The sequence below is a fragment of the Littorina saxatilis genome, linkage group LG1, assembly GCF_037325665.1.
Source record: "Littorina saxatilis isolate snail1 linkage group LG1, US_GU_Lsax_2.0, whole genome shotgun sequence".
Taxonomy (NCBI): Eukaryota; Metazoa; Mollusca; class Gastropoda; order Littorinimorpha; family Littorinidae; genus Littorina; species Littorina saxatilis.
This window is the reverse complement of record NC_090245.1, coordinates 7,113,717-7,141,509: the sequence shown is the minus strand read 5'-3', so window position 1 is coordinate 7,141,509 and position 27,793 is coordinate 7,113,717. Positions and strand designations below refer to the sequence as shown.

At 41.1% G+C, this 27,793-nt stretch overlaps 1 protein-coding gene across 2 annotated transcripts in view; it reads right to left on the bottom strand.

Annotated features, from left to right (window-relative positions):
- LOC138960359 (E3 ubiquitin-protein ligase Su(dx)-like) overlaps positions 1 to 27,687 on the bottom strand; it is a 38,171-nt gene extending 10,484 nt beyond the window's left edge. The window contains exons 1-13 of one of the 2 annotated variants that reach the window (XM_070332253.1): positions 27,607 to 27,687; positions 26,131 to 26,218; positions 17,434 to 17,581; positions 15,921 to 16,045; positions 11,866 to 11,985; positions 10,712 to 10,954; positions 8,857 to 8,914; positions 7,159 to 7,254; positions 6,331 to 6,560; positions 5,637 to 5,721; positions 4,871 to 4,999; positions 4,205 to 4,358; positions 3,513 to 3,601 (exon numbers count right to left, since the gene is read on the bottom strand). In XM_070332253.1, the coding sequence (XP_070188354.1) occupies positions 3,513 to 3,601; positions 4,205 to 4,358; positions 4,871 to 4,999; positions 5,637 to 5,721; positions 6,331 to 6,560; positions 7,159 to 7,254; positions 8,857 to 8,914; positions 10,712 to 10,954; positions 11,866 to 11,985; positions 15,921 to 16,045; positions 17,434 to 17,581; positions 26,131 to 26,191 (1,538 nt within the window). In that variant the 5' untranslated portion in view covers positions 26,192 to 26,218; positions 27,607 to 27,687. The remainder of the gene's footprint in view (positions 1 to 3,512; positions 3,602 to 4,204; positions 4,359 to 4,870; positions 5,000 to 5,636; positions 5,722 to 6,330; positions 6,561 to 7,158; positions 7,255 to 8,856; positions 8,915 to 10,711; positions 10,955 to 11,865; positions 11,986 to 15,920; positions 16,046 to 17,433; positions 17,582 to 26,130; positions 26,219 to 27,606) is intronic. The other variant, XM_070332260.1, reaches the window with a different exon arrangement.
- Between the last annotated feature and the right edge of the window lie 106 nt (positions 27,688 to 27,793).

The following is a 27,793-nucleotide window of genomic DNA, read 5'->3' as shown; positions in this document are numbered from 1 at the left end:
GAAGAAGAAGACTGCTGAAGAGTGTGTATGGCTTCATTACGACGGAGGACCGGCACCCAAATATTAATAAAGAAAGCTTACTTCGGTTGCAGAAACAACCTCTGTGCTTCTTGCTTTCAATGTGACGAACCAAGCCCCCCGCGGGTTAGGGGGAGTCCCATATTGGTTGGGACGAGAAAGAATTTACCAGATGCTCCCCAGCATGTCGTAAGAGGCGACCAACGGATTCTGTTTCTCCTTTTACCCGTTAAGTGTTTCTTGTATAGAATATAGTCAATGTTTGTACAGATTTTTGTCAAGCAGTATGTAAGAAATGTTAAGTCCTTTGTACTGGAAACTTGCATTCTCCCAGTAAGGTGATATATTGTACTACGTTGCAAGCCCCTGGAGCAAATTTTTGATAACTGCTTTTGTGAACAAGAAACAATTGACAAGTGGCTCTATCCCATCACCCCCCTTCCCTCCGTCGCGATATAACCTTGAGCGGTTGAAAATGACGTTAAACACCAAATAAAGAAAAGATGACGAACCAACACATTTTTTCCACCAAGTCCGTATTTCTCCACGCAGTGGCCGTTGTCGCACCACGTGCACACGGCCTGACCGGGAATGGATATCTTGGCGATACTGTCGCCAATGAGCTGGCGCCTTTCTTTCTTGTTGATAGTGACAGTCACTTCTTCTGACAGACAGTTGGCTTTCCACTTGTTTTTCACACTTTGGTCGTCGATCGTAAGAGCTTCCACAGCCGACAAAACAATACGGAATCCAGACGCCATGATGCTACCTTTTTCACCTTCGGCGTTTGGAGATCGGCAGCCAATCAAAACAACCCGCAAACCGCCATCGGTGAATATTTAAGCATTGGTGATAATCGTCGGAGATCGACAGCCAATCAAACACGATCCATGATACTGCTATGGGTTCACGCGAGTGCTGGGGTGCGAATGCACTGACTTCAGACGCAGACAGCTTCAGCTGAACGGTTCATACCACTACCTATGAGTTCACGCGAGTGCTGGGGTGCGAATGCACTGACTTCAGACGCAGACAGTTTCAGCTGAACGGTTCATACCACCCCCCCCCCCCTTTTTTTCTCAACGAATTTGCATCGATCTCAAGAATGGTCTGTGAGCTAAGGAAAATATCGGATTTCCGATAAAATTCGGACCAGTCCCATGTCTGATGTTTCCAAGCCCTGAGACTTTCGCTGTGAACTTGGGTTCTTTATTGTGCGCAAGCGTGCACATGGGGGAATAAAAAAACAAGTCACATGAAGCGAAATTACTACATTTAGTCAATCTGTCAAACTTGCAGAATGAAATTAAGACAGCATTTTTGTCACCAAAACATTAAAGCTTTGTCCACCCCCAGCCATGCGCCAAGAAAGCGCTGAACACATTGACGAAAAAAGCGTGCAGAATGTGACAAGCCAGTACTACTGTCAATTCCCCGTCTATGTTAAAACATTAAAGGCACAGTCAGCCTCTTGTAAACCATCACAGATACGGTCAGGCTTTTACACACAGTACAAACACCCTTTCATTTAAACACTCACCGATTGAGAACATCCTAGGTGCCCTCCGTAAAGAGCGAACAATTTTCAAAGAATTTAGTTTTGCGTGGTTTATCTTACCCCTGAGCCATCGTGAACCCGTGTGATCCAATCTCCCTTTTTCACAATGTAGTCGTCAGTCATTTGAATGCGACTCGAAGTGAGCTTATCTACAATAGCACGTTTTTATGCACGAAACAAACAGCTGTGGTTCACAAGAACTCTAGCGATGGCTTTTGACTGTTGAGAGGAACGGCGATATGCATAAACCGTCGTCTGCTACGACCCTTGCGTGACCCTGCTTCCGGGCTTTTCTTTTTTTCGGACGTCCGGACGGACGACTCGGGTGAGTACATAGACTCACTTTTGCTTCGCATGTGAGTCAAAAAGAATTCTTTTATGATTAAAGAATGTTTGTGTAACAAGCTGTCAATTTATTATTTAGATTTTAAAAGTTAGGTCAAGCGCAAAAACGCACCACGGTCCAAAAACATTCTGATAATCATCGATCCACGGCTATGGCCAGTTTACATTGATAGAATGAGACCCGAAGGGAAGTAACTCATTTTTGACCTGAGTTCAGGATGGGTCCAAAAAGTGTTCGAGACAATCTGCAAAATTAATTCTTTAAAAATTGCTCGCTCTTTACGTAGGGCACCTAGGATGTTCCCGTTTGGTGAGCATTCAAATGGAAGGGTGTTTGTACTGTGTGTAAAAGCCTGACAGTATCTGTGATGGTTTACGGGAGACTTACTGTCCGGGCGTGATTTCCGGTATTGAATATTCATAACAGCCGTCCAGCACCAAAACGAGGCGCCATTGTTGTAGAGGAGCAAGTCCACGAAAATAAATTCTTTGAAAATTTCTCATGCTCGACAGAAAGCAGCCAGGATGTTCCCGTTCGGTGAGCGTTCAAATGGAAGTATGCTTGTACTGTATGTAGACGCTCGGGGAGCTCTGTGATGGTTTACGGGAGGCTTACTGTGCCTTTAACCCCTTCACTGCCCACCCCGTACTAGGTACGTGGTCATTTTCGGTTTGCCGTACGCCCATAACCGTACCTAGTACGGGGGATTTGCGTCAGCAACATTTCAGGACATTTCTGAAAACTAAATGGGAGGTAACCACTGTCCAACTTCTTGTATGGAGTTCTAAACACAGTTCTTTCCCATTGACTGTTCGGATAAGTTAGTACCACGTCTTGAAAACTTTGTTAGAAGTGTAGAACCATAGATAGAATTCACAATGGCGGCCGAAAGTCGGACCTCAACTCGTAGACCTGTTTTCAAGCGATACAGTGTTCTGGAAGCTCTCCAAGAAGTGATTTATGGATTACCACACAGAAGAATACTTTTATGGGCTGTAATGTGAGTACCTGATGTTTGACACCAGTTTTAGCAGTGTTTTGTGTGGTTTTACGTGCTGCAATGTGTGTGTGTAAGTCCGGAAACTAATTTTTGACAAAAATGGTCATTATATCAATTTTTACTATAACAATCACAGACAAAGTCCAATGATCATGTCATCACATAATAGCCAAGGGTATAAGCAAAACACATGCCAAAGATCTAAGAGATATCTCAATAAATGATCGAGCAGTGAACAGATTGGTGAACCTACCGAAGAAAGCGAAATTTTGCCCTGGCACACAGCAATACCAAAATGCTGTTATACTGTGGCAGTGAAGGGGTTAAGTCAAAACTTGACTAAATGTAACAAGAAAGGTATGTTATTGGAACGTTATATTTACAACAAAACAAAACGTTACGTTCACTGATCTTCGTGAACTGCAAACTCTTCCTTCTTTATAATATTCAGAAAAATAAATTTCAGCAATTAATGAGGCATGTAAAAGAATACAGTGAATAGAGTGTGTTTCAAAGAGATCAACAAAACAAGAGATGGTGCGAGACAGACAGACAGACAGACAGACAGACAGATGGACAGTCATCCTCACCTGGCCACACCTCCGTAATCCAGCCCCTCTTCACCCTTAAAAATTATGTACAACCTTCGCCGCAAATCAAAAGGCTGCAATCTCATGATCTGAAAAGCAAAAATATTAAATCATCTAGAAAAGAACCACTGCTTCATAGTTTTGAGAACCTCATATAGTAAGCTCTCTAACAGATAGAAAAATCTACATTTCAAAACAAAAAACATATAAGAGCAAAGATACAACAACAAAATTGCTCAATGTTCAACATTTGTCTACCTTTAAAGAGACAACTTATAGATGTATGTACTTCAGCAGTAAACGCAATGTGCACAACTTTATCAAAAACAATCGTATTAAAATGTATCTCCTTTTCAAGCACTTTCGCAGCTTGACAGCAAAATCAAACAAGACCTCTAGTGCCATCAAGCCATCATCAAGCCATCATCAAGCCATCATCAAGCCATCAAGCCATCAAGCCATCATCAAGCCATCATCAAGCCATCAAAGCGAAGGAACACAAAGATAAGATAAGATAAGACAATTTTATTGTCCATTTTCATTTTACATAAACATAGAATTGTTCTTTTGATACCACATCGCATTACTTGCAACACAAAGACAACGATCAAAAACATAATCGAACTTAAATACACTACTAAGATCACTTTTACATAAGCATTGAAAAAGCCCTGAACAAGCAGTGAACATACCTGTGCAAAAGAATCCTCAAAGAGGTTGTCTCGAGAGACGTTGATTTTGACGTGACCAGGTAAGGCATTGGAGTGGCAGAGGTAACGGAACTGACCCAGTTTCCAGCGGAAGCTCCGCTCGTACTGAATGGGAACACCGTAGGCACCTTTCGGTCTGGAACAGATTGGAAACAATGCAATTGGGACATCCAGATTTGTGATAAGCATGTTATGTCATGTCAGAGGCAACTCCTAACAAAACGACTACAAGGATGCAGACTCGTATTTCGTCTTACGTTCGGTTTTGCTTTAGGCGCTCTGAACTCACAACCCCATAGAACACATTACTGGGTGTCAAGTTCTACAATGGGCCAATCACTGGACTAGTAAACTGTAATTAGTCCTTTATGAATTATTTATTCCTGTAGCTAATCATTTCTTACTTGTCATTACCATCCTGAAGAAGTTAGCGACATGCTGCCAAAACTTTGATGAAGAATTTACCAGGTTCTGTTGTGTTTTCTTGTTGTTTTGATAGAGAACTATAATTCATGATTTTTTCATAATTATTTACAATCTACTTTACACAAAGGTACACTCATATGTTTAAGCTTTAAAACCATGACCATAACCTTTCTTCACAACATATCATCATCTGTTCCCTGCAAGAACAAGAGCTACACGCACCCTTTAGAGGGTCCACCCCTGGGATCCTGGAAGGTGGTGGTACGTGTGTTATGATCCACGAAGTATCGCACGCCTTCCTGTGTGTATCGCATCTCCCAGCCCTCCGGCAAGGGGTCCTCTTGCATGATGCTGGAAAACAACATGCAAATTCTTTGTCAACATTCACTCCACAAACTTCTTTTCAAATAAAATGTTCTTCCTTTCCTGAGTTTTTTTATACTGCCCCACAGTTGGAATTACTCATCATTCTTTAATTTTCTTCTTTTTTTCTCAAGTGTGCACTGTCTTCACATCAAGAACATTTCTGAAAGCTCTCACTCAATAAACATAACTCAGACTGATCTGATGAGTTTTGACTGACTGCATTTTTCTTTAACTCATTGTCTCCCAGGTACAGATATATCCGTACCCACTCATATGGCTCTATCCGACCAGGTACGGATATATCCGCTCAGACTGTTAGCTTCAGTCGCTTCCTGTAACGTCCATCTAGCGCCTGCATTCAAGCGTGTTGATACACAGTTACTACACAGTTTCTACAATTCTGAGTGACCTGCTGCAGCACAGCTGGTATCGGCTAAAAAAAACTTGGTCAACATAGGTGGGGTAGAAAGTGTTAAATGGTAACACCAACAAATGTCTGCTTTCAGGATTTGCTGCTATAATGAACAAACAAATTCACTTCACAGGGAGCACTTACCTGGGACAGCATGTGCAAATTACGATCTGAAAAATAGAAATGACAAGAAGTGAAATTTTGCCTTACCCCTGTGTTCGTGGATCCTCCCACTGTGTTGTTCTGTTTTTGTGATTGACAAAGTACACACGCCCATTGGGGTCTGCTCGCTTTTCTGCAATGCAAACAATTTGGGATAAATTCGTATTGTCATCAAAGTACGATCCATTCTACTTAACTTTATGCAGCTGTAATGATGTCATTTCTAACAAGTCCACAATCTAAGGAACTAGGTAAACGTTACAAACACAGCCCATTTTCTCAGAAAGGAGAGTAATCCAGGGACAGTCTCGTTCCTGAGCTTGTCCACTCCCATCCTCACCGTCCTTCAACGTTCACAAGGAAGGATTTCCTCTCGGTACTCATTCCCTTCCCTTCCCTCCTTTTCCCAGTGAAGCACAGAGCTACTACACATTCCACCCTAAATACACACACTGACATACATACCCACTCCACACACTTTTTCTAATTTTGTTTGCAGAACTTTTTCTCATACTCCTCCCTCTATTTTTCCCAGATGCACAGACCCAAACGTAAACGTAAACCCAATCTACGGTCTTTACACTATTACCCATCATCTAAAAAAAGGTCTTTAAATTTGCACAAGGTCCCTGCGCTTGCATCCTTAGTACTCACATTCTTGTCTCTATTCTGCACCCTCTCCCATCCCCCTCCCCCCCCCCTCTCCGACCCCTTCCCCCCCACAACCAGCCCCACCACTCACCCCATCCATCGGGCAGGGGTCCCAGGGGGTCGTTCTCCTGGACAGTCTGCTGTGCCTGCGGGAAGAGGAATCGTCGGTTCATTGCGTCCATGGTGCAGTTGTTTCGCCGCCATTCCTGCCAGTTGTTGAAGTTGGACACGGACTCTGTATTGGGCCGCTGCCACGTGGTGCAGCGCGTGTTGTGGTCCACGTAGTACACGCGTCCTCGTGGGTCCACGCGTCGCTCCCAGCTGAAACACATTGATGCCGGGGGTTCTCTTAGAGACTGTTGATTTTAAGCTGGTTCTCCTGAACACAGTGATGTTGGGGTTATGGTCGGCACAAGTATTTTGTTGTGATTCAATGTACTCAAGCCAAGCAACATCCCTGTGTACTGTACGTGGTCTTAATCTGATATCTAATGTCTAAGAAACGGGCGAGTTTTACACTGAAAATGTATGCTTTCACTCACTTCTCTTACCGACTGTCCATTTTAAGCTGGTTCCCTCGAACAGTCTTTAGTGACATTGAGCCAGTGTTGGATTAAAGTATTGACTTTTCTCGGACAAAGGATTCTGACACAACTCTCTATGTTGATCTCTTTCCCATGCCTTCTCAATCAGGCACCCTACATTGCCAAATCTCACTGTCACGTTATATTTTGACTTGAGCTGATGCATTTGAAAATCAATTCACCTTTCCATAAAGGCCACCTGTCTATAACCGAGTACCACTTTTAGTTGGTCCCTGTGGTGGTCATTAAAGACAGGTTTGACTGTAGCAGCACTTGTTATAATTTCACTCACTCAAGGAACACACACACACACACACAAACAGTTGTAAACTTACCCAGGTGGTAAGGGCTGTGGCCTCTCCCATGTTGTTGTCCTAGTGTTATGATCAACATAGTAGGATCTTCCCTGATTATCTTTCCTCAATTCCCAACTGCAACAAAAATAAGTAAATAAATAAATTAACTCTAGTTCAATGTCACAAAAAGCGATCTGTGAACAACAAAGTAAAGCCAGCAGAAGCAAGAGATAACAGAAACCACAATTAAGCGATAAACATTAACGAGTGGTTTTCTTTTTTTTATTCTGATGAACTTTCAGAAGTTCTTCTTCTTCTGCATTCATGGCCTGAAACTCCCATGTACACTACTGTTTTTTGCAAGAGTGTTCTTTTTACGTGTATGACCGTTTTTACCCCTCCATTTTGACATAATACTGTATTTTAACCTGGACACATTTTCTGGGTCATGATTCTTTCTTTCTTTATTTATTTGGTGTTAAACGTCGTTTTCAACCATTCAAGGTTATATCGCGACAGGGGAAGGGGGGAGATGGGATAGGGGAAAGAATAAGAATAAGAATACTTTATTATCTCATAGAGAAATTCAGGGGTGGTACATAACAATGATACAAACAAGACATTGATTTTACATAAAACATATAGCACTATATAACATGGTCATGTTTAAAGCACTGCGCTTACATATTCTCGCACACCTACGCGTATAACATACAATATATCGCAGGAAATATACGGTTGTACATAAAACCAATGGGAGATGGGATAGAGCCACTTGTTAATTGTTTCTTGTTCACAAAAGCACTAATCAAAAAATTGCTCCAGGGGCTTGCAACGTAGTACAATATATGACCTTACTGGGAGAATAATAATAATAATAATAATACGAATATTTATAACGCGCACATATCTCACCAACAGGCGACTCAAGGCGCACATACACTCGTTCACACACACGGAGACTTAAAGTCACTAGCACACACACACACCATCAAACATTAAAATATGTACAGTTATTCAGGGTGGGATGGGGTGGGCAGTGTATAATGCATGGATTATTTGGAAAAAAGGAATGTCTTGAGTGCAGATTTGAATGATTCGAGGGACTGTTGTTGGCGGAGGGGGAGAGGTAGTGTGTTCCATTGGCTAGAATGCAAGTTTCCAGTACATACAAAGGACGTAACATTTCTTACATACTGCTTGACTAAAATCTTTACAAACATTGACTATATTCTATACAAGAAACACTTAACAAGGGTAAAAGGAGAAACAGAACCTGTTAGTCGCCTCTTACGACATGCTGGTTAGCATCGGGTAAATTCTTTCTCGTCCCAACCAATATGGGACTCCCCCTAACCCGCGGGGGGTTGGGTCATGATTCTCTTGCATTGTATTTGTAATGGAATGTTGTAAACACAGCCATAAAACACCTAAAGTTAAAACACAGAATCAATAAAAAATAAAAAATAAATAAAGGTATGTTGTTGGAATGTTTAATTATTGACCAAACAAAACGTTACGTTCACAGATATATCGACCCGGCCGACTTTAAACACTAATTAGACAAAACTTATCTGACAAAATGTTCAGCCGCTTGCAGGGAAGACAAAAGCAAGGCAATCAACAGCAAACAATCAAACCTTCCAACAACATACCTTTCTTGTGGTTTTATTCTGAATTTTGGAACGTTGGCATCTATTTGTTTGTTGGATTTGTGTTAAAATACAGAGTTCTTACCCAGGGGGAAGAGGCTGATCAGGATCTGCTGAGGACTCTGTGTTTTCTCCTGGGGCACCTGGGTGTCAAAAAACAACACATGCAAACTTTCACTCTATTAACCACACTCCTCTCTACACTTCTTTCAAACAAAGATGACCCTCCTGTCCAAATTCCAGACCTGTCAACCTGTACGGTTTTCCCGTATTTTGTACGGGATTTACTCAAATTTTGGTGTGTACGGCGTACAACGCCTAGCTGTACGGGTAAACCAAATTGTAGGGGAATTGTACGGGAAAATTCAAAACCCAAACAAAGATTCGAAACCGATCATCAGATTCGTTTCTGTTTAGCAGACGACAACAACTAACAGAAAAAGACTGTAACTGAGCTTGTGCGCATGCGCAGAAGGTATCATAGAGGGCGCTGTGGCCCAATCCGCTACTTCCGTGTCGCGAGATTTGGTCTTTGTTTTCACAACTTACTTCAGCGACAGACAACGATGCGCATCACTTTTCGTGCTACAACTGAAGATGGAGAGGCCAGCGAAGAAAAGAAAGAAAGCCGGACATGGTCAGCACATGTCGGAGTGGGAGAAAACGTACTTTGGTGTCGTGCGATCATCGGACAAGGGAAAGGAGTACAGTTTGTGCGTGCCACGTGGCTCGCACATCAAAGTGAAAGTTGCTGCTTCTTGTCACTACGACTTGAAGCAGCATTTTGAAACGGCGGTACACAAACAATCATTGATTCATTCGAAACAGTTCAAGCCTGTGAACCAACATTTCCAGAAACGAGACAGCCGCCTTCCAACGGAAGAAGATGTGACGCAAGCCAATGCCATGAAACCATTACCACAGTCAATCTGCTTGCCACGGCAAAGTCAGCTACTGCTACTGCTACCTACAACAAGTGTCATGCTTGAAGTGATCTAGTGAGACTGGACTGTGATTTTTCTTGGTGAACAGTAGTACAAAGTAGTTGTGTGGGTGTGACTGTGTTCTGTGTTATACATTTAAGCTTAAAGTGATCTGGAGAGACTGGACTGTGATTTTTCCTGGTGAACAGTAGTACAAAGTAGTTGTGTGGGTGTGACTGTGTTATACATTTAAGCTTAAAAGTGATCTGGTGAGACTGGACTGTGGTTTTTCCTGGTGGACAGTAGTAGTAGTGTGGGTGTGACTGTGTTATAAATTTAAGCTTAAAGTGATCAGGTGAGACTGGACTGTGATTTTTCCTGGTCAGTAGACAGTAGTAGTTGTGTGGGTGCATTTTACAGTAGTTGTATGTATTTATTAATGCTAAATCAGATGTGTTTTATGAATACAAAATAAATGTTGAGTATTTACCAGCTGGTCTTTCTTCTTTTTTATGTCGTGCGAGTCTTGCGTGTGAACTCAGGTTTGCGTGTGTTCATTTTTTGGGAGTGTGTAAGGGATTGTTGCCCTGATTACAGTTTTTAATCATATTAGTACAGGTTGGCCTTGGAAGGGGTTGACAGGTCTGAAATTCCACCTCTTTATCATCCACATTTCTCATCAGTAATTGTTGGAATAATGTTGTGGGCATTGAAAATAGCAAGTGCTTAATGTTCAAGATGTTTACATTGTGGAATGGAGATGGGTATGTCCTAGAGATTGCAAAAGCTAAAAGTAATACTCACACATAGTTTTCATCGAAGTCTACCATTAACTTGAAGCCCTTACACAAAAAAGACGGTCACAGATCAATAATTCTACAACAGTAAAAACGTCAGGTAGATCCTCTCACAACCACAACTCTACTGATTCCTCAGATGAGTCAACAAATGGGATCAGAAGTGAAAGCACAACAAATGGGATCAGAAGTGAAAGCACCAATAAAAACAGGCTCTCACCAGGCTCACCTGAGCCGTCAGTCACGGCTGGGGGAGGAGGAGGGGGAGGGTTCCCCGGGGGCGGGGCGAGAGCGGTGGCCGCCGGGGCCACGGGCATGGAGTTGCGGTTGGTAGGCGCTGGAGCGGAAGTAGATGTGGAGCTGTTGCTGCGTGGCATTCGGACCGGGTTCTGTGGCCGGGCATCTACCGCCGATGCCGGGGGGGAGGATGCGGGCGTCCCATTGGGCACAGACGCCCTTGGGCCTGTCAAAGTAACAAAACCTTCCATGATGGTCATCGGACAACGATTACAGTGGAACCCCTCCTTTTTAAGACCTTGTTTTCTCAGACTTTCTGTTCTTAACCTCTGTAGAATTACCCCCATTTTAAGACTCCCTCCTTTTTAAGACCGATTTTTGAAGATTTTTAGAGGTCTTACTGTATTTGGTCTGGTCACTTTCCCTTACCGGTCTCCATCCGATCAAACTGAACTGCCAGTCATGTGAAATACAACAAGCGTTCTCTACTTTGTCACATCAGTTTCAGAAAAGCTTCATCTGGTCGATACAAAAAAAGGCTACATCTTGTCTACTGTTGTAAAAAAATAAAAGTTAGTGGAAGAAAGATGAGGAGTGAGGCAATACGACTAAGCATAGTCAACAACACATAGCTGCCAACCTTCTAAGCATAGTCAACAACACATAGCTGCCAACCTTCTAGTCAACAACACATAGCTGCCAACCTTCTAAGCATAGTCAACAACACATAGCTGCCAACCTTCTGAGCATAGTCAACAACACATAGCTGCCAACCTTCTAAGAATAGTCAACAACACATAGCTGCCAACCTTCTAGTCAACAACACATAGCTGCCAACCTTCTAAGCATAGTCAACAACACATAGCTGCCAACCTTCTAAGCATAGTCAACAACACATAGCTGCCAACCTTCTGAGCATAGTCAACAACACATAGCTGCCAACCTTCTAAGCATAGTCAACAACACATAGCTGCCAACCTTCTCAAGTCAAAATCCAGGAGCCAGGGGGACCGTTTAGTCTTCAATATGAGCAGGGAGAAGTTGTCAAATTCAGGAGATTCCCAGAAAATCAGGGAGGATTGGCAGCTATGACAACAGCACACACACACAAAAATCCAAGAACACGTGAAATCTTACCGTTGGTGGTTCTCTTTGGATACCGTCGCATGTTGACCTCCAGGCCGTGAAGAATCAGATTAATTTCACCATGCTTCCCTTTCTCGCCCTTCAGATCAAATGTTCTCTTCAGGTTCTCCACTGTAGCAAACAAACAGACAAAATATCAGCTCTGCCAATTTGCATTCAAGAGACATACGGAAGATGTTACATCCCAATGCAACATCTATTCACCTCACACTTATTCACACATTTATTTTACACACTTTTCCCCCTAGTTGTTTTGTTTTTAAGTTTGAACTACCGTATTTGACGGACTACAAGCCGCGACTTTTTTTTCTTTTTTTTAAATCGCATTGCGGCTTATAAAAAGATGCGGCTAAAACGTTACCTAAACTTGAATAGCATTCACCTAATGGAAGTTGCCGCGGATTTTCATTTCGCTCGATTAGCGATTACCGGTACAGCAGTCCCTGCAATGTACGGCCCCCGGCGTGAGCGGACACCTGACATGTACGGACACATTTGCTCGGCACGGAGTATTTTCCTTCTATATTTGCCCCCCCTTAAACGGACACCTGCAAAACGTGGACACGGACACTCATTTTCGGTCCCAACAGCAGGTCATACCTCCAATGTACGGACAGACCATCGTCAAATTTTCACCACAACAAAATCGATAACAGAGCAGTCCGGCTCTTGGTGCAAAGATCACAGCCGCAATGGCGTGACGACAGTCACTGGTAACTTGAGTTCACCTGTACCCATCAGGAGGGGGGGGGGGGGGGTAGTTTTGGTCAGGAGTGGAGTACATGCGAAGATGCCAACATGAAACTGCACTGTGCTCTTTATTCTTGTCTGTTGGACGTAAACAACAGAAACCACAGTCGATGAAGGTCCTGAGCGAAAGAGAGTGAAAAACCGGCCACAGTTCTCAGCATCGTGTGTCTGTGTGTAACCTCTTTCATTGACAAGATACTCTTGTTTCCTCTCAGCCTTGACCAGTGAGTCGGTTGCCTAATCTGTGAACCCTTCAGTTGTCTTGCTGTGTCAAAAGTTACGACACAGTCAACTGGTTTTGCTCTGAGTGAACAGTTGGAGCTGACCTCTCTGGCCACAGCCCAACAGTACATGGCTGGAGGGAGTGAGAGAGAGAGGGAGGCGGGGGGGAGAGGGGTGGGGTGGGGTGGAGGGGTAGCTGGCTAAACTCTGTGGGGTGTCCGGTGTCACTGCATGTCAGCAGGAAGAGCATTGGAGAGAAATAGAGAGGTGTACTCTTCCACACACGGTAGGCATCAGTGAGGGAGAGTGGGAGCTGTGTTATGTACAGTGTATTTCCGACTGAAGAGTGAAAAGTCACTGCCATGCCACATGATCGGCATGCAGTCAATAAAGCCAGACAAGATGAAAATAAATTACATGATTATGACATGCAGCTCTATCTGCTGCTATTTATTCAAACTGGGTTTCAAGCTTATTCTTGCAAAGCATCTGCACACGCTCCTCTGTGCTGTGTTTGTGTGGCTGCTTTCGTATGTCAGTGCATGGTGAGTGTGTTCACTGCCTTGAGGATTTATTTTATCTCTTCTTTTCAACACTTTTCATACAAATCATTTTTACAGAACGTTTAAAGAAGTATTAGGAGTTTATTGTTTAGTAGCCACAAGAAGTGATTAACATAGACTCAATCCTGTTGTTTGTGTGTCTCTGTGTGAGTCAGTGTATGGGGGAGGGGGTGGTGTGGTCACCCCTCCCGTGACCGGACACCTGCAATGTACGGACAGTTTTGCTATGGCCCAAGGGTGTCCGTTCATGAGAGGGACTGCTGTACTTTATTAGCTCTCTACTCAAGACTCGACGCTTTTCTCTTTCTTTCGCGAATCTTCGCTTGTCAACAAGTCGTTGTGACAAGATTGCGTATAGAAAAACACCGGATGTATCAGGATCTCGCGCGCGCGAGATTTCGTTTTTTTTGTGTCTCGCGATAGTTGGAGGAGCGAGAGCCGCCATGTTGTGTTTTCGTCTGCTCGAAATGTGCGCATCATCCCAAAAAACCTTATTCCGGGCGGGACTACATGTGTGTGTTGGTTACAAATTGTGTGTGTGATATTTTTCTTCAAACTTTTTCACTTTTCTTCTTTGTTTCACTTGTTTATTCTCGGAGCCGATTTCGCCAAATACCGTAATTTTGTTTGCCTGGTTGTTTTGATTGATTGACACGATCTGATTATATTTTTTTCAACGGCGGCTAATATAGTGACGCGGCCTATACGTGGCTCGTCCCAATTTTTTGTTAAAAGTCGGGGGTGCGGCTTATAAAACGGTGCGGCTTGTACTCCGTCAAATACGGTAACTTTGATTATGCACTGGCAAACAGTCACATGGGAGTGCCACTGACCCAACACAAGAGTAATATCACACCTAGTAAAGTTGAACTATGAATTCTTGCAATTGTTTTCATTCTAAATTTGCTGAATAGAACATCTCTGACTACCAATGCATTCTTGTAATACACACTGGACTTTGAGACATAATGGCTTTGCCGCATGGCTAGATTTCTTCGGTCGCGACATAAAAAGAATTTTTGGCTGCCACACGGATAGATTTGTTGGACTGACTGCCATAAAACTGAGTTAGTGGAGTAGCCGGTTCATTTTGCAAATGATTTACTAACTTTTAATGTAAACTACTAAACCCTGTGCTGAACAGTTACAGTTCAGTCAATCCAGCAAACAGTGGAACCCCCAATTTAAGACCTTCAAAGATCTGAGAAAACCGGGTCTTAAAAATGAGGGGGTCTTAAAAATGAGGGGGTCTTGAAAATGAGGGGGTCTTAAAAGGGGGGTTCCATTGTGGTTCCCTTTCACAATCACTCCAACCCCCTCATTACATTTAGTCAAGTTTTGACTAAATGTTTTAACGTAGAGGGGGAATCGAGACGAGGGTCGTGGTGTATGTGCGTGCGTGCGTGTGTGTGTGTGTCTGTGTGTGTGTGTAGAGCAATTCAGACTAAACTACTGGACCGATCTTTATGAAATTTGACATGAGAGTTCCTGGGTATGAAATCCCCATACGTTTTTTTCATTTTTTTGATAAATGTCTTTGATGACGTCATATCCGGCTTTTCGTGAAAGTTGAGGCGGCACTGTCACGCCCTCATTTTTCAACCAAATTGGTTGAAATTTTGGTCAAGTAATCTTCGACGAAGCCCGAACTTCGGTATTGCATTTCAGCTTGGTGGCTTAAAAATTAATTAATGACTTTGGTCATCAAAAATCTGAAAATTGTAAAAAAAAATAAAAATGTATAAAACGATCCAAATTTACGTTCATCTTATTCTCCATCATTTTCTGATTCCAAAAACATATAAATATGTTATATTTGGATTAAAAACAAGCTCTGAAAATTAAATATATAAAAATTATTATCAAAATTAAATTGTCGAAATCAATTTAAAAACACTTTCATCTTATTCCTTGTCGGTTCCTGATTCCAAAAACATATAGATATGATATGTTTGGATTAAAAACACGCTCAGAAAGTTAAAACAAAGAGAGGTACAGAAAAGCGTGCTATCCTTCTTAGCGCAACTACTACCCCGCTCTTCTTGTCAATTTCACTGCCTTTGCCATGAGCGGTGGACTGACGATGCTACGAGTATACGGTCTTGCTGAAAAATGGCATTGCGTTCAGTTTCATTCTGTGAGTTCGACAGCTACTTGACTAAATGTTGTATTTTCGCCTTACGCGACTTGTTTTTTAATTTCATAAAGCTGTAAATAACAATGACTACAGTGGAACCTCCCTTTGAAGACCCCTTGATTTAAGACTCCTGCTTTCTCACATATTCTCTTCATAACCTCTGTAAATTTACCCCAATTTTAAAACTCCCTCCCTTTTAAGATCCTGTTTTCTCAGATTTTCTGTTCATAACCTCTGTAAATTTACCCACATTTTAAAACTCCCTCCTTTATAAGACCTGATTTTCTCAGATTTGTTTTGCATTTAAAGGGGGGGGGGGGGGGTTCCACTGTACTCTAGGAGTAGGAGTGTGTGCCAGAAATCCAGTGTCTCACATTTTCCACTGTTCTCCTCCAGCAGCGAGTAGAGGAGTATGGTGACCTGTCCCAGGAGTGTGTCTGTGCGGATACTGTTGGAGCTCATCACACGTAACTCCAACTTAGAGTACGGAGTTACCAACCTGAAAGAAAAATAAACAGAAAGAAATTGACCAGACACGCCAACAAGCAAGAAACAGCATTAGGATAATGGAGTCAATGAAATATGCTGCTACTTGCATGAGCTCACCCGGACAAAGCAAAATTAACTGGGGAACACATGCTGATTTGGGTATGACCAGACAGACTGACATACAAATACATGCACAGCAGCACCCACACCCACACAAACACACAGATTCACAGACCTCAAAACATAGATCAACAACAAAAGTTGACTGTTAATCATAAAATCTTTGTGAAGCACTTGACAGTATATTATATCTAAAATTCAACACACCCTCAATCTAACCCATTTTAGCACACACAAATAAAGAAGAAAAGAGAACTCCATGAAAGCTCAAGCAAAACTTTCACGTTTTGTTCTTTTCAAACAACTCTCTTAACTCTTACCAGTTCGCTCCCTTGCCCATCGTAAGCAAGCTTACGATGCCCCCCCTGTAGTTTTCCACTGACCAATTATCTAATTATAATTTTTGTTTTTTTGTGTGTTTTACATTGGATGGGTCGGACAGTGGATAAACTCATATTTAAGACACACTTTATGACTGAAACAAGCTGGGTTTTTGTTATAAGTTAGTTATAGAAATGCATTATTAGGCAAAAAAAAAAAAAAAAGTCTGTTAACGGTAATATAGGCCAAAAAAATAGGGTCGGTAGGTCGGGACTTTTTTAAAAAAATTTTTTATTTCCCCAAAACATATTTTTAAGTTATTTTGCCAAAAAACAAAGCCCCCTTTTTTTTTCTTTTTTTTCAAATTTTTTTTTTTCACATTTTTTTTTTCACATTTTTTTTTTTCACATTTTTTTTATTTTTTTTTTTTACCAAATGCCAAACAAAAGTCTAGGGTCGCGCGAAAAAATAGGGTCAGTCAGGATACCGTAAACAGAATATTTTTTTGGGGGGGGCCTTAGGCATGAAACGTCCAACTTTGAAATTTGGGTGGGGGTATTCAGGTGACAATAACTTTTTTGTTTATCAGCAAAACTCTATAAAACTTTGCTATGTTATGTAAAATGAATGCCCAAACAGACTAGTTAGCAGCATATCTAAAATAAACTGAACACAAAAAAAATTTCTTCTTTGTGTTTGTCACGTGTTCCAAAAAATGGGCGTACAAATTTCAACAAAAATCATGTTGTCACCCCCATAAAATTTTTACCTTTAAAGATAGCACAATTCTCTTTGCAAATATGAAAAGCTTATTCATTTTCCTTTCATTTGATATATAATTTTCTATATTTCATTTAGAATATGACCCCAGATAGCCACTCGGCAAGTAGGCACCAACAGCACTGTAAAATATGCCCTAAAACCCCCGAACTGGTAAGAGTTAAGTTACAAACTTACACTGTGAAGTGTTCATCCCATTTTGGTGTGGTAGTTTTGCGAACGACTTCTGTTTTGCGTGGTGGTTGGCCGTCGACGATGAGCTCAAGGTAAGGATCTGGCTTCGTGGAGAATAATCCCCCCACTTGTGTTAGCTTGGCTGACTGAACTGTACACACAACAAAATGGGTTGAAATTAAACATTGAAGGGACTGTGAACAGAAAATGAAAGCATTACTGAATCACTCATACCAAGTTCCATCAAAACAGCAACATCCAGTTTTCTTCTTCTAAATTTAAGACAGACTGGCAGCTTCTGTCTGACCCTGTCAGCCACATCCATTTTATTTCTACATTTCTGTGAAGGTTAACAGATCCACCTGTCAGACACAATGCAGTATAGATAGCAATAAGGGCGGGGAAATAGCTCAGCCGGTAGCGACACTGGGCTTCAAAACCAGTTGTCGCTATTCTGCGTGGGTTCGATCCCCATGTTCGACGAGAGATTTATTTCCCAGAGTCAACTTTGTGCAGACTCTCCTCAGTGTCCCAACATCCCCCGTGTGCATGCATGCGTACGATAAAGAACCCAAATTCACAGCAAAAGTCTCGGGGCATGGAAACATGACCAAAAGAAATAGGTAGCGCCGTTTTGTATGGCAGCTCACTTTCCCAAGTGAGAAAACAGCCCAAATTCCCATGAGGGTAACCTTACAGGACTATATGAAATCTTATCATCCTTATCAATACATGTAGTAGATCAGTACAAAACAGCACTGTCAACAGCAGACACTGAAGTTTGTGTGTCACTGTCTTGGGAATCTTGAACATGTAGGTCATCTTCAATTATAAACCATAATTAACCTCACAAAGCTGTTAGTCTTTCAATGAAAATGGAAATTTCAGCTTTAACCCCTTCACTGCCCAGCACGTACTAGGTACAGTCGAACTCGCTTAAGACGAATCACTGGGGATCGGAAAAAAAGTTCGTCTTAACCAAAATTCGTATTAAGAAAATTGATTGATTTTTTTTTTGTTTTGTTTTTTAAGTCTTGTACATTTTATGGTGTTTCAATTTGTTTCTTTCGCAACTTTCATGCTGCTTCACGTTTAGACAATAAAGTGACATATTCAGTTACATGTTCATGTGTGTCTCATGTTGAGTGATGATTGTTGAGTTTGAGTGAGAGTGAGCACACAGATGCGTCATCCAGTTGTTACGTTTTTGGTCACACACACACGCACACACTGACACTGTCCACATTCGCGGTGTTCCTATCATTTGTCCGGAATCACTTACCTTGGCGACGGGTAGCAAACCTTGGCCAATTTAGTTTTTTTTGTTTTGTTGCAACATGATGTTCAAATCCAAATCGAAAGCACTGACTGACTGATAAACTATCGCGAACCGGCGAACGCAAACGTTGAGAGTGTGGTTTCCCTTGTCCAAGGGAAACCACTCTGGCATCTATATTTTTTGGCAATGGCTTCCGTTCAAAACATTGATGTTTCGTTTTTGGTATTCGCGAAGGAAATAAACGTCAGTCAGTCATTCATGTTCAGTGTCTGAGCTATCAATCACTTTGATTCTAAATTTGAAATTGTTTTGTGAGTACAGTGTAATCAGTTTAACTTTATTCAGTGATCGGTTGAGCAATGGTTCAAGCAGTCGACGCAAGGGAAGACTTTGACACATGTATTCAAACTTCTCAAATTCCCATGATATGTCGATCTCGGGACGAGTTTAAAGATTTCGTCATAAGCGTGAGTAAATTACAGACATTATGCATGCTTGGGAATCCAAAAAGTGCTCGTTATAAGCATAAATTCGTTACAAAGAATTCGTTTTAAGCATTTTTTTTAAGCATGAAGAAAGAGGTATTCAGTTGGGAACTTAAAACTAATACGTTATAAGTCAAAATTCGTAACTAGCGTGTTCGTTTTAAGTGGGTTCGACTGTACGCGGTCATGTTTGGTTTGTCATACGCCCATACACGTACTAGGTACGTGGCATTTACATCAGCACTTTTCAGGACATTTGTGAAAACTAAATGGGAGGTAACCACTGTCCAACTTCTTGTAGGGGTTTAAACACAGTTCTTTCCCATTGACCGTTCAGATAAGTTAGTACCACGTGGAAAAAACATTTTTAGAAGTTTTTTCCGATCTATAAGATTCAAAATGGCGGCCGAAAGTAGGACATCAACTCGTAGACCTGTTTTCAAATGTTACAGTGTTCTGGAAGCTCTACAAGAAGTGATTTATGGATTACCACACAGAAGAATACTGTTATGGGCTGTAATGTGAGTACCTGATGTTTGACACCAGTTTTAGCTGTGTTTTCTGCGGTTTTACATGCTGCAGTGTGTGTGTGTGAAAGTTTGGAAACTGTAATTTTTGAAAAAAATGGTCATTATATCGATTTTTACTATAACAATCACAAACAAAGTCCAATGATCATGTTATCAAATAATAGCCACGGGTGTAAGCAAACCACATGCCAAAGATCTAAGAGATATCTCAATAAATGATTGAGCAGTGAACAGATTAGTGAACCTTCCGAAGAAAGCGAAATTTGCCCTGGCGCACAGCAATACCAAAATGCTGTTATACTGTGGCAGTGAAGGGGTTAACAGCAATACCAAAATGCTGTTATACTGTGGCAGTGAAGGGGTTAAGACCACTAGCAAAAGAAAAAAACTGCTTCAAGAAGATAAGACTTTTCTTTGCAGAGATATCCACAGTGCCTAACACATACTGTAAGTAAAATATATAAATTGCTCAGCTTTTCAGCTGTGCCATTCACCCATGTACTTTCAATGATCAATCACCAGTACTGTACTCAGACTGAAAGGTTCATCAGGAACAAAGAAGGCAATAAATGACATGCCTGTCGCCACACAGGGATTCATTAGCTTGACAAAACAAGCACACAATAAAAGTACCTGTTATACTTGGCAGGAATCCAATCTTGCAGTGGGAAGAAACAAATGACTGGCTTGAGTGTTGCAATCCCACTGTCACCCCAACTAAAGAGTTATGTCCAAATTGAGGACTTGAGCAGCACAGTACTACTTATCCAGTAAAACAACCTATCTGTATCACCTCATATTTCATCATGACATAACCACATCATGATCAACAACCAAACAAAAGGCAGACCCACAAAATCTATCAAACCCTTCTGCCTCACAATGCTTGTCCTAACAAACGGTTCACTGGACAAAAATAGATTTCAGCATTGTTAATTTGTTATCAAGATCTCAATCCAGGAAGTATAGCAAGAGTAAAGTCAACAACCTATTCTACTTTCTAGGACAGGACACCAAAAAGCTGAAAAAGGTGTTCCTTCCTGCTAAAAATACAATAGTACAGTCTGTGCCACAGTGAACAGGGAAATAAGGAACCTCGCAGGCAAACCCATGAACTGCATATGACAAGAAAACACACAACCTTAGCAGCTAAGATACTATGGCAGAAAAAAAAGTAGAGTCCTAACATAAGACATGTGTCCCGAGCATGTAACTTTGTATGCCCTTGGAGAGTTGAAAATTTCAGTTAACACTGGGTTTTAGGTTTTATTTTTAACACATGACTTCTCAATGCTTGTTGTTACTGTTAGATAGACAAGGTGAACTATCATTTCTATTATCAAAAGAAAAGAACATGAAACACACTCTGAAGATTTATCTGTTACTACCTGTACCGGTTTTTCGAAAACCTCCTTCATAATTTCTTGGAAGTATGGAACTTGATGAATTATTGTTTCGTTCTTGTAGTTGTATGTCAAAAGATATGCTTACAACATGTACTTTCTTACAAGCACACACACACTATATTTATGAGAGACACCGAGCAATATCACTAGAACTACTGATCGTGCTTGGTGTTTTGTAACCATATATTGCTTTGAGAGCAAGAAGAATGCACCCTACACACACAAAATGGTCACTTGGTCATTGCAACCAGTCACACTATAGTCTAGCCACACACAAAATGGTCACTTGGTCATTGCAACCAGTCACACTATAGTCTAGCCACATGCAATAGCTTCAAATCAGACCCAAAAAAACCTCAAAATGCTAACTATGTTAACCTAACTTCTCAAGCAAAACTAACAGAATTAAGATGTCTATAAACCGGTGCAAGTGATACTAAACTGCATGGGAAGAAAGAACAGCAAATCTCATAGAAATCCCCACTGCTAGTTTCTTTGGACAACATATGTAAAGTCTGCAAACAAGTTAGGACAAACACAGGTGTACACATTTATTATTTTTATTTTAGAGAATCTTTCACCTTTCACTGTTTCAGGGTTGTAACTGCAACTGCAAGGATTCTAACCCTGCTCCTGAAATAAGACACTGTCGGGTGGCCTGTACCACTTAACTCATAAATGTCATTTGGCGTCAGCGAAACATGGAAACTTATTTCAAAATGTTGGAAACTTTGCCGGTATTTATTGATTTAAGCAGAGCTGCCAAACTTTTTCACGGAGGGTGAAAGGTGGCCTTAACCTTTCGGGGATATAGCTCAGTTGGTAGCGCGCTGGATTTGTATTCAGTTGGCCGCTGTCAGCGCGAGTTCGATCCCAGGTTCGGCGGAAATTTATTTCACAGAGTCAACTTTGTGTGCAGACTCTCTTCGGTGTCCGAACCACCCCCCGTGTATACTACATTGGGTGTGCACGTTAAAGATCCCACGATTGACAAAAGGGTCTTTCCTGGCAAAATTGCTTAGGCACAGTTAATAATTGTCTACCATACCCGTGTGACTTGGAATAAGGCCGTGAAAGGTAAATATGCGCCGACATGGCTGCAATCTACTGGCCATATAAAATTTCATCTCACACGGCATCACTGCAGAGCGCCTAGAACTGTACCCACGGAATATGCGCGATATAAGCCTCATTGATTGATTGATTGATTGATTAACCTTCTGAAACTGCAAAAACTGTTTTTATATATGTACCAATTTACTATAAAATTTAGGAAATCTGCCGAAAAAAACACCTAAATCGTAGCAATATTCCTGAAAGAAAACAAAATGAACTTTTGTTGCAACATGTAGTTTGTTACAGGCACACACACACTTATATGACTTATGCAGGGGTGTTGCTAGACATTTTAATGTTGGGACATTTGGCCGAAACTGTCAGAAAGCTTTAGGACATCTTGGAAAGTGTTCGGCTAATATGTTGGCTCATTTAAAGTCACCGCAACATTGAAGCACAAAACTCAAGAGGGGAACACCAATACATGTATACAATCATTGTCTTAGGAACACTGATTACAGGGGCGGAGCTGTTAACACTATTGTGACTAGCACTGCCACGGCGTTAACGTCCTGCCTGCCCAAGCTTGCCACCAAGAAACTTCCCAAAAATCAGTAACTGTACAGAAATCTGTCTAGCAAGCTTGAATTAAGTCCAATCACCACCAAATTTTGTGTACTAATTCAAAAATGGATGCCCAGTTCAGTCGTGCTATTTATAAGTTTGTCACGCGATTTGTTTTAGCAAAGGGGGGTGAAAGGGGGATAATTTGTGTTTTTTAACGTTTTTTTGTGTGTGTTTTATTTTCCACTGCTTTTTTTAAAAGTTATTTTTTAACAGAAAGTATTATAAATAATGTTATAACCAAACAAGGTGTAAAACCTATGAATTAGCTGAAATATTGTTAACATTGTACACAGAAATAAGGAGACAGTACAAAGAAAAAAACAAGCAAATCACGCATTCACTCACAGCATCCTGACTCAAATGAAACAAAACTGTAACACTCACCAAATGATGTCTAGGTAATCCATATTGAATATAAGTCACATTTTCACAACAAAGTACCAACTGTACACCTATGAACAATTCCAAAAGGATTTGAAGGCTCCAGCCATCCATTGTTATCAGTGCTGCCACGCCCCTATAGCTCCTGCACGATTCCGAGATACATGTTCGTCTAGCAGTATCACCCCCTACCACGTGTATTTGCCGACTCGTACTAGCAACAACGGGACTCTTCTTCCTCAATATCACTGCTATTATCGCTTTCTTGAGGCTAAAACGACACGATGTATCATGATCTACAGGATCCTCAAGATCCAACATCCGGAGAATCTCCTCCTGTGACAAGGCTCGCCTTCGATTCATTTTTTTTGTTCGAAAACACCACGCAAATCTGCACTAATTTGATCAAGCCGGAAGAGAAAACCACGTGTATCAAGGGAAACAACTCAATTTACTGCAAGCTTCAAAAACCGGGAAGCAATCACGAGTCGTGTACCTTGTATGTCTAATACTAAAATAGTCACTTCCCGTCCGTGGGCGTTGCAGCGCTATTACTAATATAGTCACCTCCCGTCACGAAAGTGTTAAGCTAGGGGGGCGGGGTTACAACCTGGGGTCCAGAGTCCCGTTGGGGGGTCTGGATCGAGGGCAAAGCCCGCCTGAAGCTGAAGAATTTTAGCTATTTTATAAACAATTTGTGGTTTATCCTTGATTCTAAACATGATCAACTGGTGTCAGCAGCCACTCATTATTTCTTTTAAAGTTAGTATTAAATAATGGCAATTTATCTTCACTGATATCTGCTCCCAACGTCATATAGTATGGTTAGAATAGAACTTAGAAGGAAGACATGTCTCATACTGTGACAGTTAAACAATTAACTCATTCGCTGCGTGTCGGAACTGGAATTCCGACACCTGTGTTTAGCGTTGGCCGCGTGCCGGTACTTGAGTTCCGACGGATATCATGAATTTTTAACGGTGTAAACGGTCCTGCTGACCAAGGGAAACAACCCCTGCAATGAACTTCTATCTGTCTACAGTGGAACCATTCACTGTAAACAGTTCCTTCCCTTCAATTTGATTTTGTTGACGGTGTGCGACCCACGTGTTTTGACTTTTCCAAGATGGCGGATCGTTCTGCTGACAAGACGTAGTAACTTGAAAAGAGTGCCAGAACTTGTTATTCAGTACGGTTCTGATCTTGACCTTAGTGATGATAGTGGAGATATTTTAGATTCTGGTGACGAATTTGTGCCAATGGACAATCATATACTGATATAGGTGATGATTCGGGCAATGAAAGTGTCGATCATGACATTGTGTATGATGAACCCATGACGTAGAAAGTTGTTTGTCTTTTGCTTCAAAGAGGTAGTTTGACTGGATGTGAAGACAACAAAAGGTATGTTCTTTCAAATGTTTCATATTTTGTAAAAGAGCAAGTTTCAAACTTTGCAAAAATGTAAGGTAGCTAAGGCTATTTTGTGTTGTTGATTTTTATTATTTTTTTTAAAATGGGTCAAAATCGTCTGATTTGAGGGAACACAGGGAAATTTAACAATTTAGACGCGCCTCGATTATGCTTGACACTCACCAGTTCAAGTCTATTAAACAGTAATTTTTGTTTCTGATTCACCAGCAACACTCTGATTCACCAGCAACACTCTTGACATTTGAAACAGTGCATATCAGCTTGATTTTGTGAGAAAAAGTACTGCAACAGTGAGTTACTGGTGTTTCATTCAAGAACAAAAAAGATTTTTTTGTGTGCTTCAAATTGGATATTTTGCCTGGATATGAAGACAACAAAAGAAATGTACTTTCAAATGTTTCATATATTTTCTAAAAGAGTAAGTTCCAAAGTTTGCAAAAACATAAAGGTATGTAAGGTTATCTTGTGTTGTTAATTTTTAATATTTTTTCAAAATGGCTATAAATCGCGCGCTGGCAGGGAACACAGGGGAAATTTAGACGCGCCTTGAATGAGTTAACTCTTCCCCCGGCTTTACAGACAGAAAAAACCCACCTTTTTGGGGGAAGGGGGAGGGGTCAGGAACCCCTGTAACAAACCGCCACCCCCCCCCCATCCGCCCCTGGATTATATGTTGCATACTGCATCACAATCACTGAATCAGCTTTGCTGATTTAACTAAAACAGACACCAGTTCTCTGAAACTTTTTCAAACCTTTAACTTTAAGTTCTTGAAAGTAAAACTCTTCGAATCTTGTGCAAATCTTGACAAGCCTTGGGAAACACGACTGGTAAAACACCAATAAAAGACTGTGTAGGGTGAGCCATTATGCTTGAAAACCACGATTTGGAGGACGCTTTTCATTCTCTGGCTCAGCAGATTTCGATTCGCGGTGACTATCGTCTGCTTCGATCGACTCGACAACACTAAGCTTACACTGACACTGTCCACATTCGCGGTGTTGCTGTCATTTTGTCCAGAAACACTTACCTTGGCGAAGGGTAGCAAACCTTGACCAATTTTTTTGTTTTTGGTTGCGACATGATGTTCAAATCCAAATCGAAAACACTGACTGACTGATAAACTATCGCGAACTGGCGGACGCAAACGCTAAGAGTGTGGTTTCCTTTGTCCAAGGCAAACCACTCTGGCATCTATATTTTCGTCAATGGCTTCCGTTCAAAACATACATGTTTCGTTTTTGGTATTCGCGAAGAAAATAAACGTAAGTCAGTTGACTTAGTACATCGGCAGCAGTTTTAGTAATCAAAGCCTGACCAATAAAAACAACTGGACAAACGTTGGCCGATTCAGGCGAATACTCTTCGGACATTTGGCCGATAGGGACATGAAAGTTTTGGCCAAAGTAAAAACAAATTGGCGATTGGCCGAAGGGCCGACCCAAACGACACCCCTGCTTATGAGACATATAATATATGAAAGTAAATGAACAGTAAGCTACCTGTAACCTGTAGCTGTGATAGGGTAGGGTTGGATGCTGCTCCACCAGCTGCTTCTCCCATTGTACAATCTCACACTGTCCGCATTCCCTGCACCATCGACACAAACAGTGAGTCAGACATTTCATTCTAGTACTGGTAGTAGACATCTGAGGTTGTTGTAAAAAAGAAAATAATATGAATAATTCAATATGTATGTACTTTTTTTATTAATTTATTTTAATTTATTAATTCTCACCCTTTCTAAACCCTATACACATAAAAATAAAAATAAGTTGACATTCTGAATGTTTCCCTCTCACTATTGCAATGTGAGCTTTTAGTTTTACCAAAGCACTATAACTGTGACTACAACAGGAGTTACAACTCCTGTGAGTCAGCTCGGCATCTCATCTCCTACTTTTCGAGTAATAAAAGGTCAGAATCATTCACACACAAAAAACACATAACCCTGACAGAAAATATACATCAACGATTCTCACATAATTATAAACTAACACCAAAAAAAGATGTCAACACTAATCAGAATACAAATGTTTTCCCTAACCGTGTTACAGTTACACATAATCAGAATAATATACCACCTACCATTGTATTGGCAGAAACACTCAACACGTTTACAACATTACTGGCATAACCACTGGAGATCATACATGTTCTCGATATATTCCATAATTATTTGAGATCGTCCTAGGACAAGTGTAGCACACAATCACAAGCAAGAACAATGATTATGCACTCTGATGTTAGGTTATGTTAAATGTAGACTGCCTCGATCTGCAGCTAAGCTCACCCACAAAAAGTTACAGTTAAGCTGTCTTTACATTCACAAAGGAGTGTCCAGACTCTAGCAAAAGCCTTGCAGAAATCAACATCTTACCCCGCCAATGACTGAATCAGACAATCCAAGGCCAGTTGTGTAATGTTTCACAAATTGCAGTCTACAGAACTATAAATTATTACTATTGGAACAGGCGTGATAGTACATTCATTAAGAACAGGTATACAGTTGTGACTGTCACCTGCAGCCCTGTGACACTTTCCATAACATGATAACGTTGTTTACAGTGATAACCTTAATTTACCAGTAGCAATTCCATCGACTCAAGTATAGTGAAGTACGTGACTCAGGGAATTCACATTGTGCAATGTTTAAATTTGTTAGTCTCGAAAGAAAACACAAACAATTACACTATTCGCTATTCACGCGTAATGTGAATCTCCAAAACGCTGTCAAGATGATCGTTCATGACACTTCTCCACAACCGATACACACATAACATATGACAAGCATGTTTTGCGTTGCCACTATCACACTTTCCAAGACTTGTTCCTGTATTCTGCTGCAAACGAACTCAGAAGGTCGATCTATTTCACAAATCTACGTCCTTTAGGAATATGTAAGAGAACCGGTTGTGTGCTTTTACAACTAATGCAATCTGAAATACACAAATACACAAGTAAATTCGATTACAAACCTCTGTGGGTGCCAGAAATCCAAGAAAAACGATATTTGCTCCTGGGTTTAGCTCGCAATGTTGACCACCATCACTGATCATGTGACTGATGACGTAAAGGTCTTTTCTTCGGAGTAAAACAAAGCAAAAATAAATACAATCATATGTAAAAACAGTTTATTTCAGAATTAAAAGCAAACCACTACTC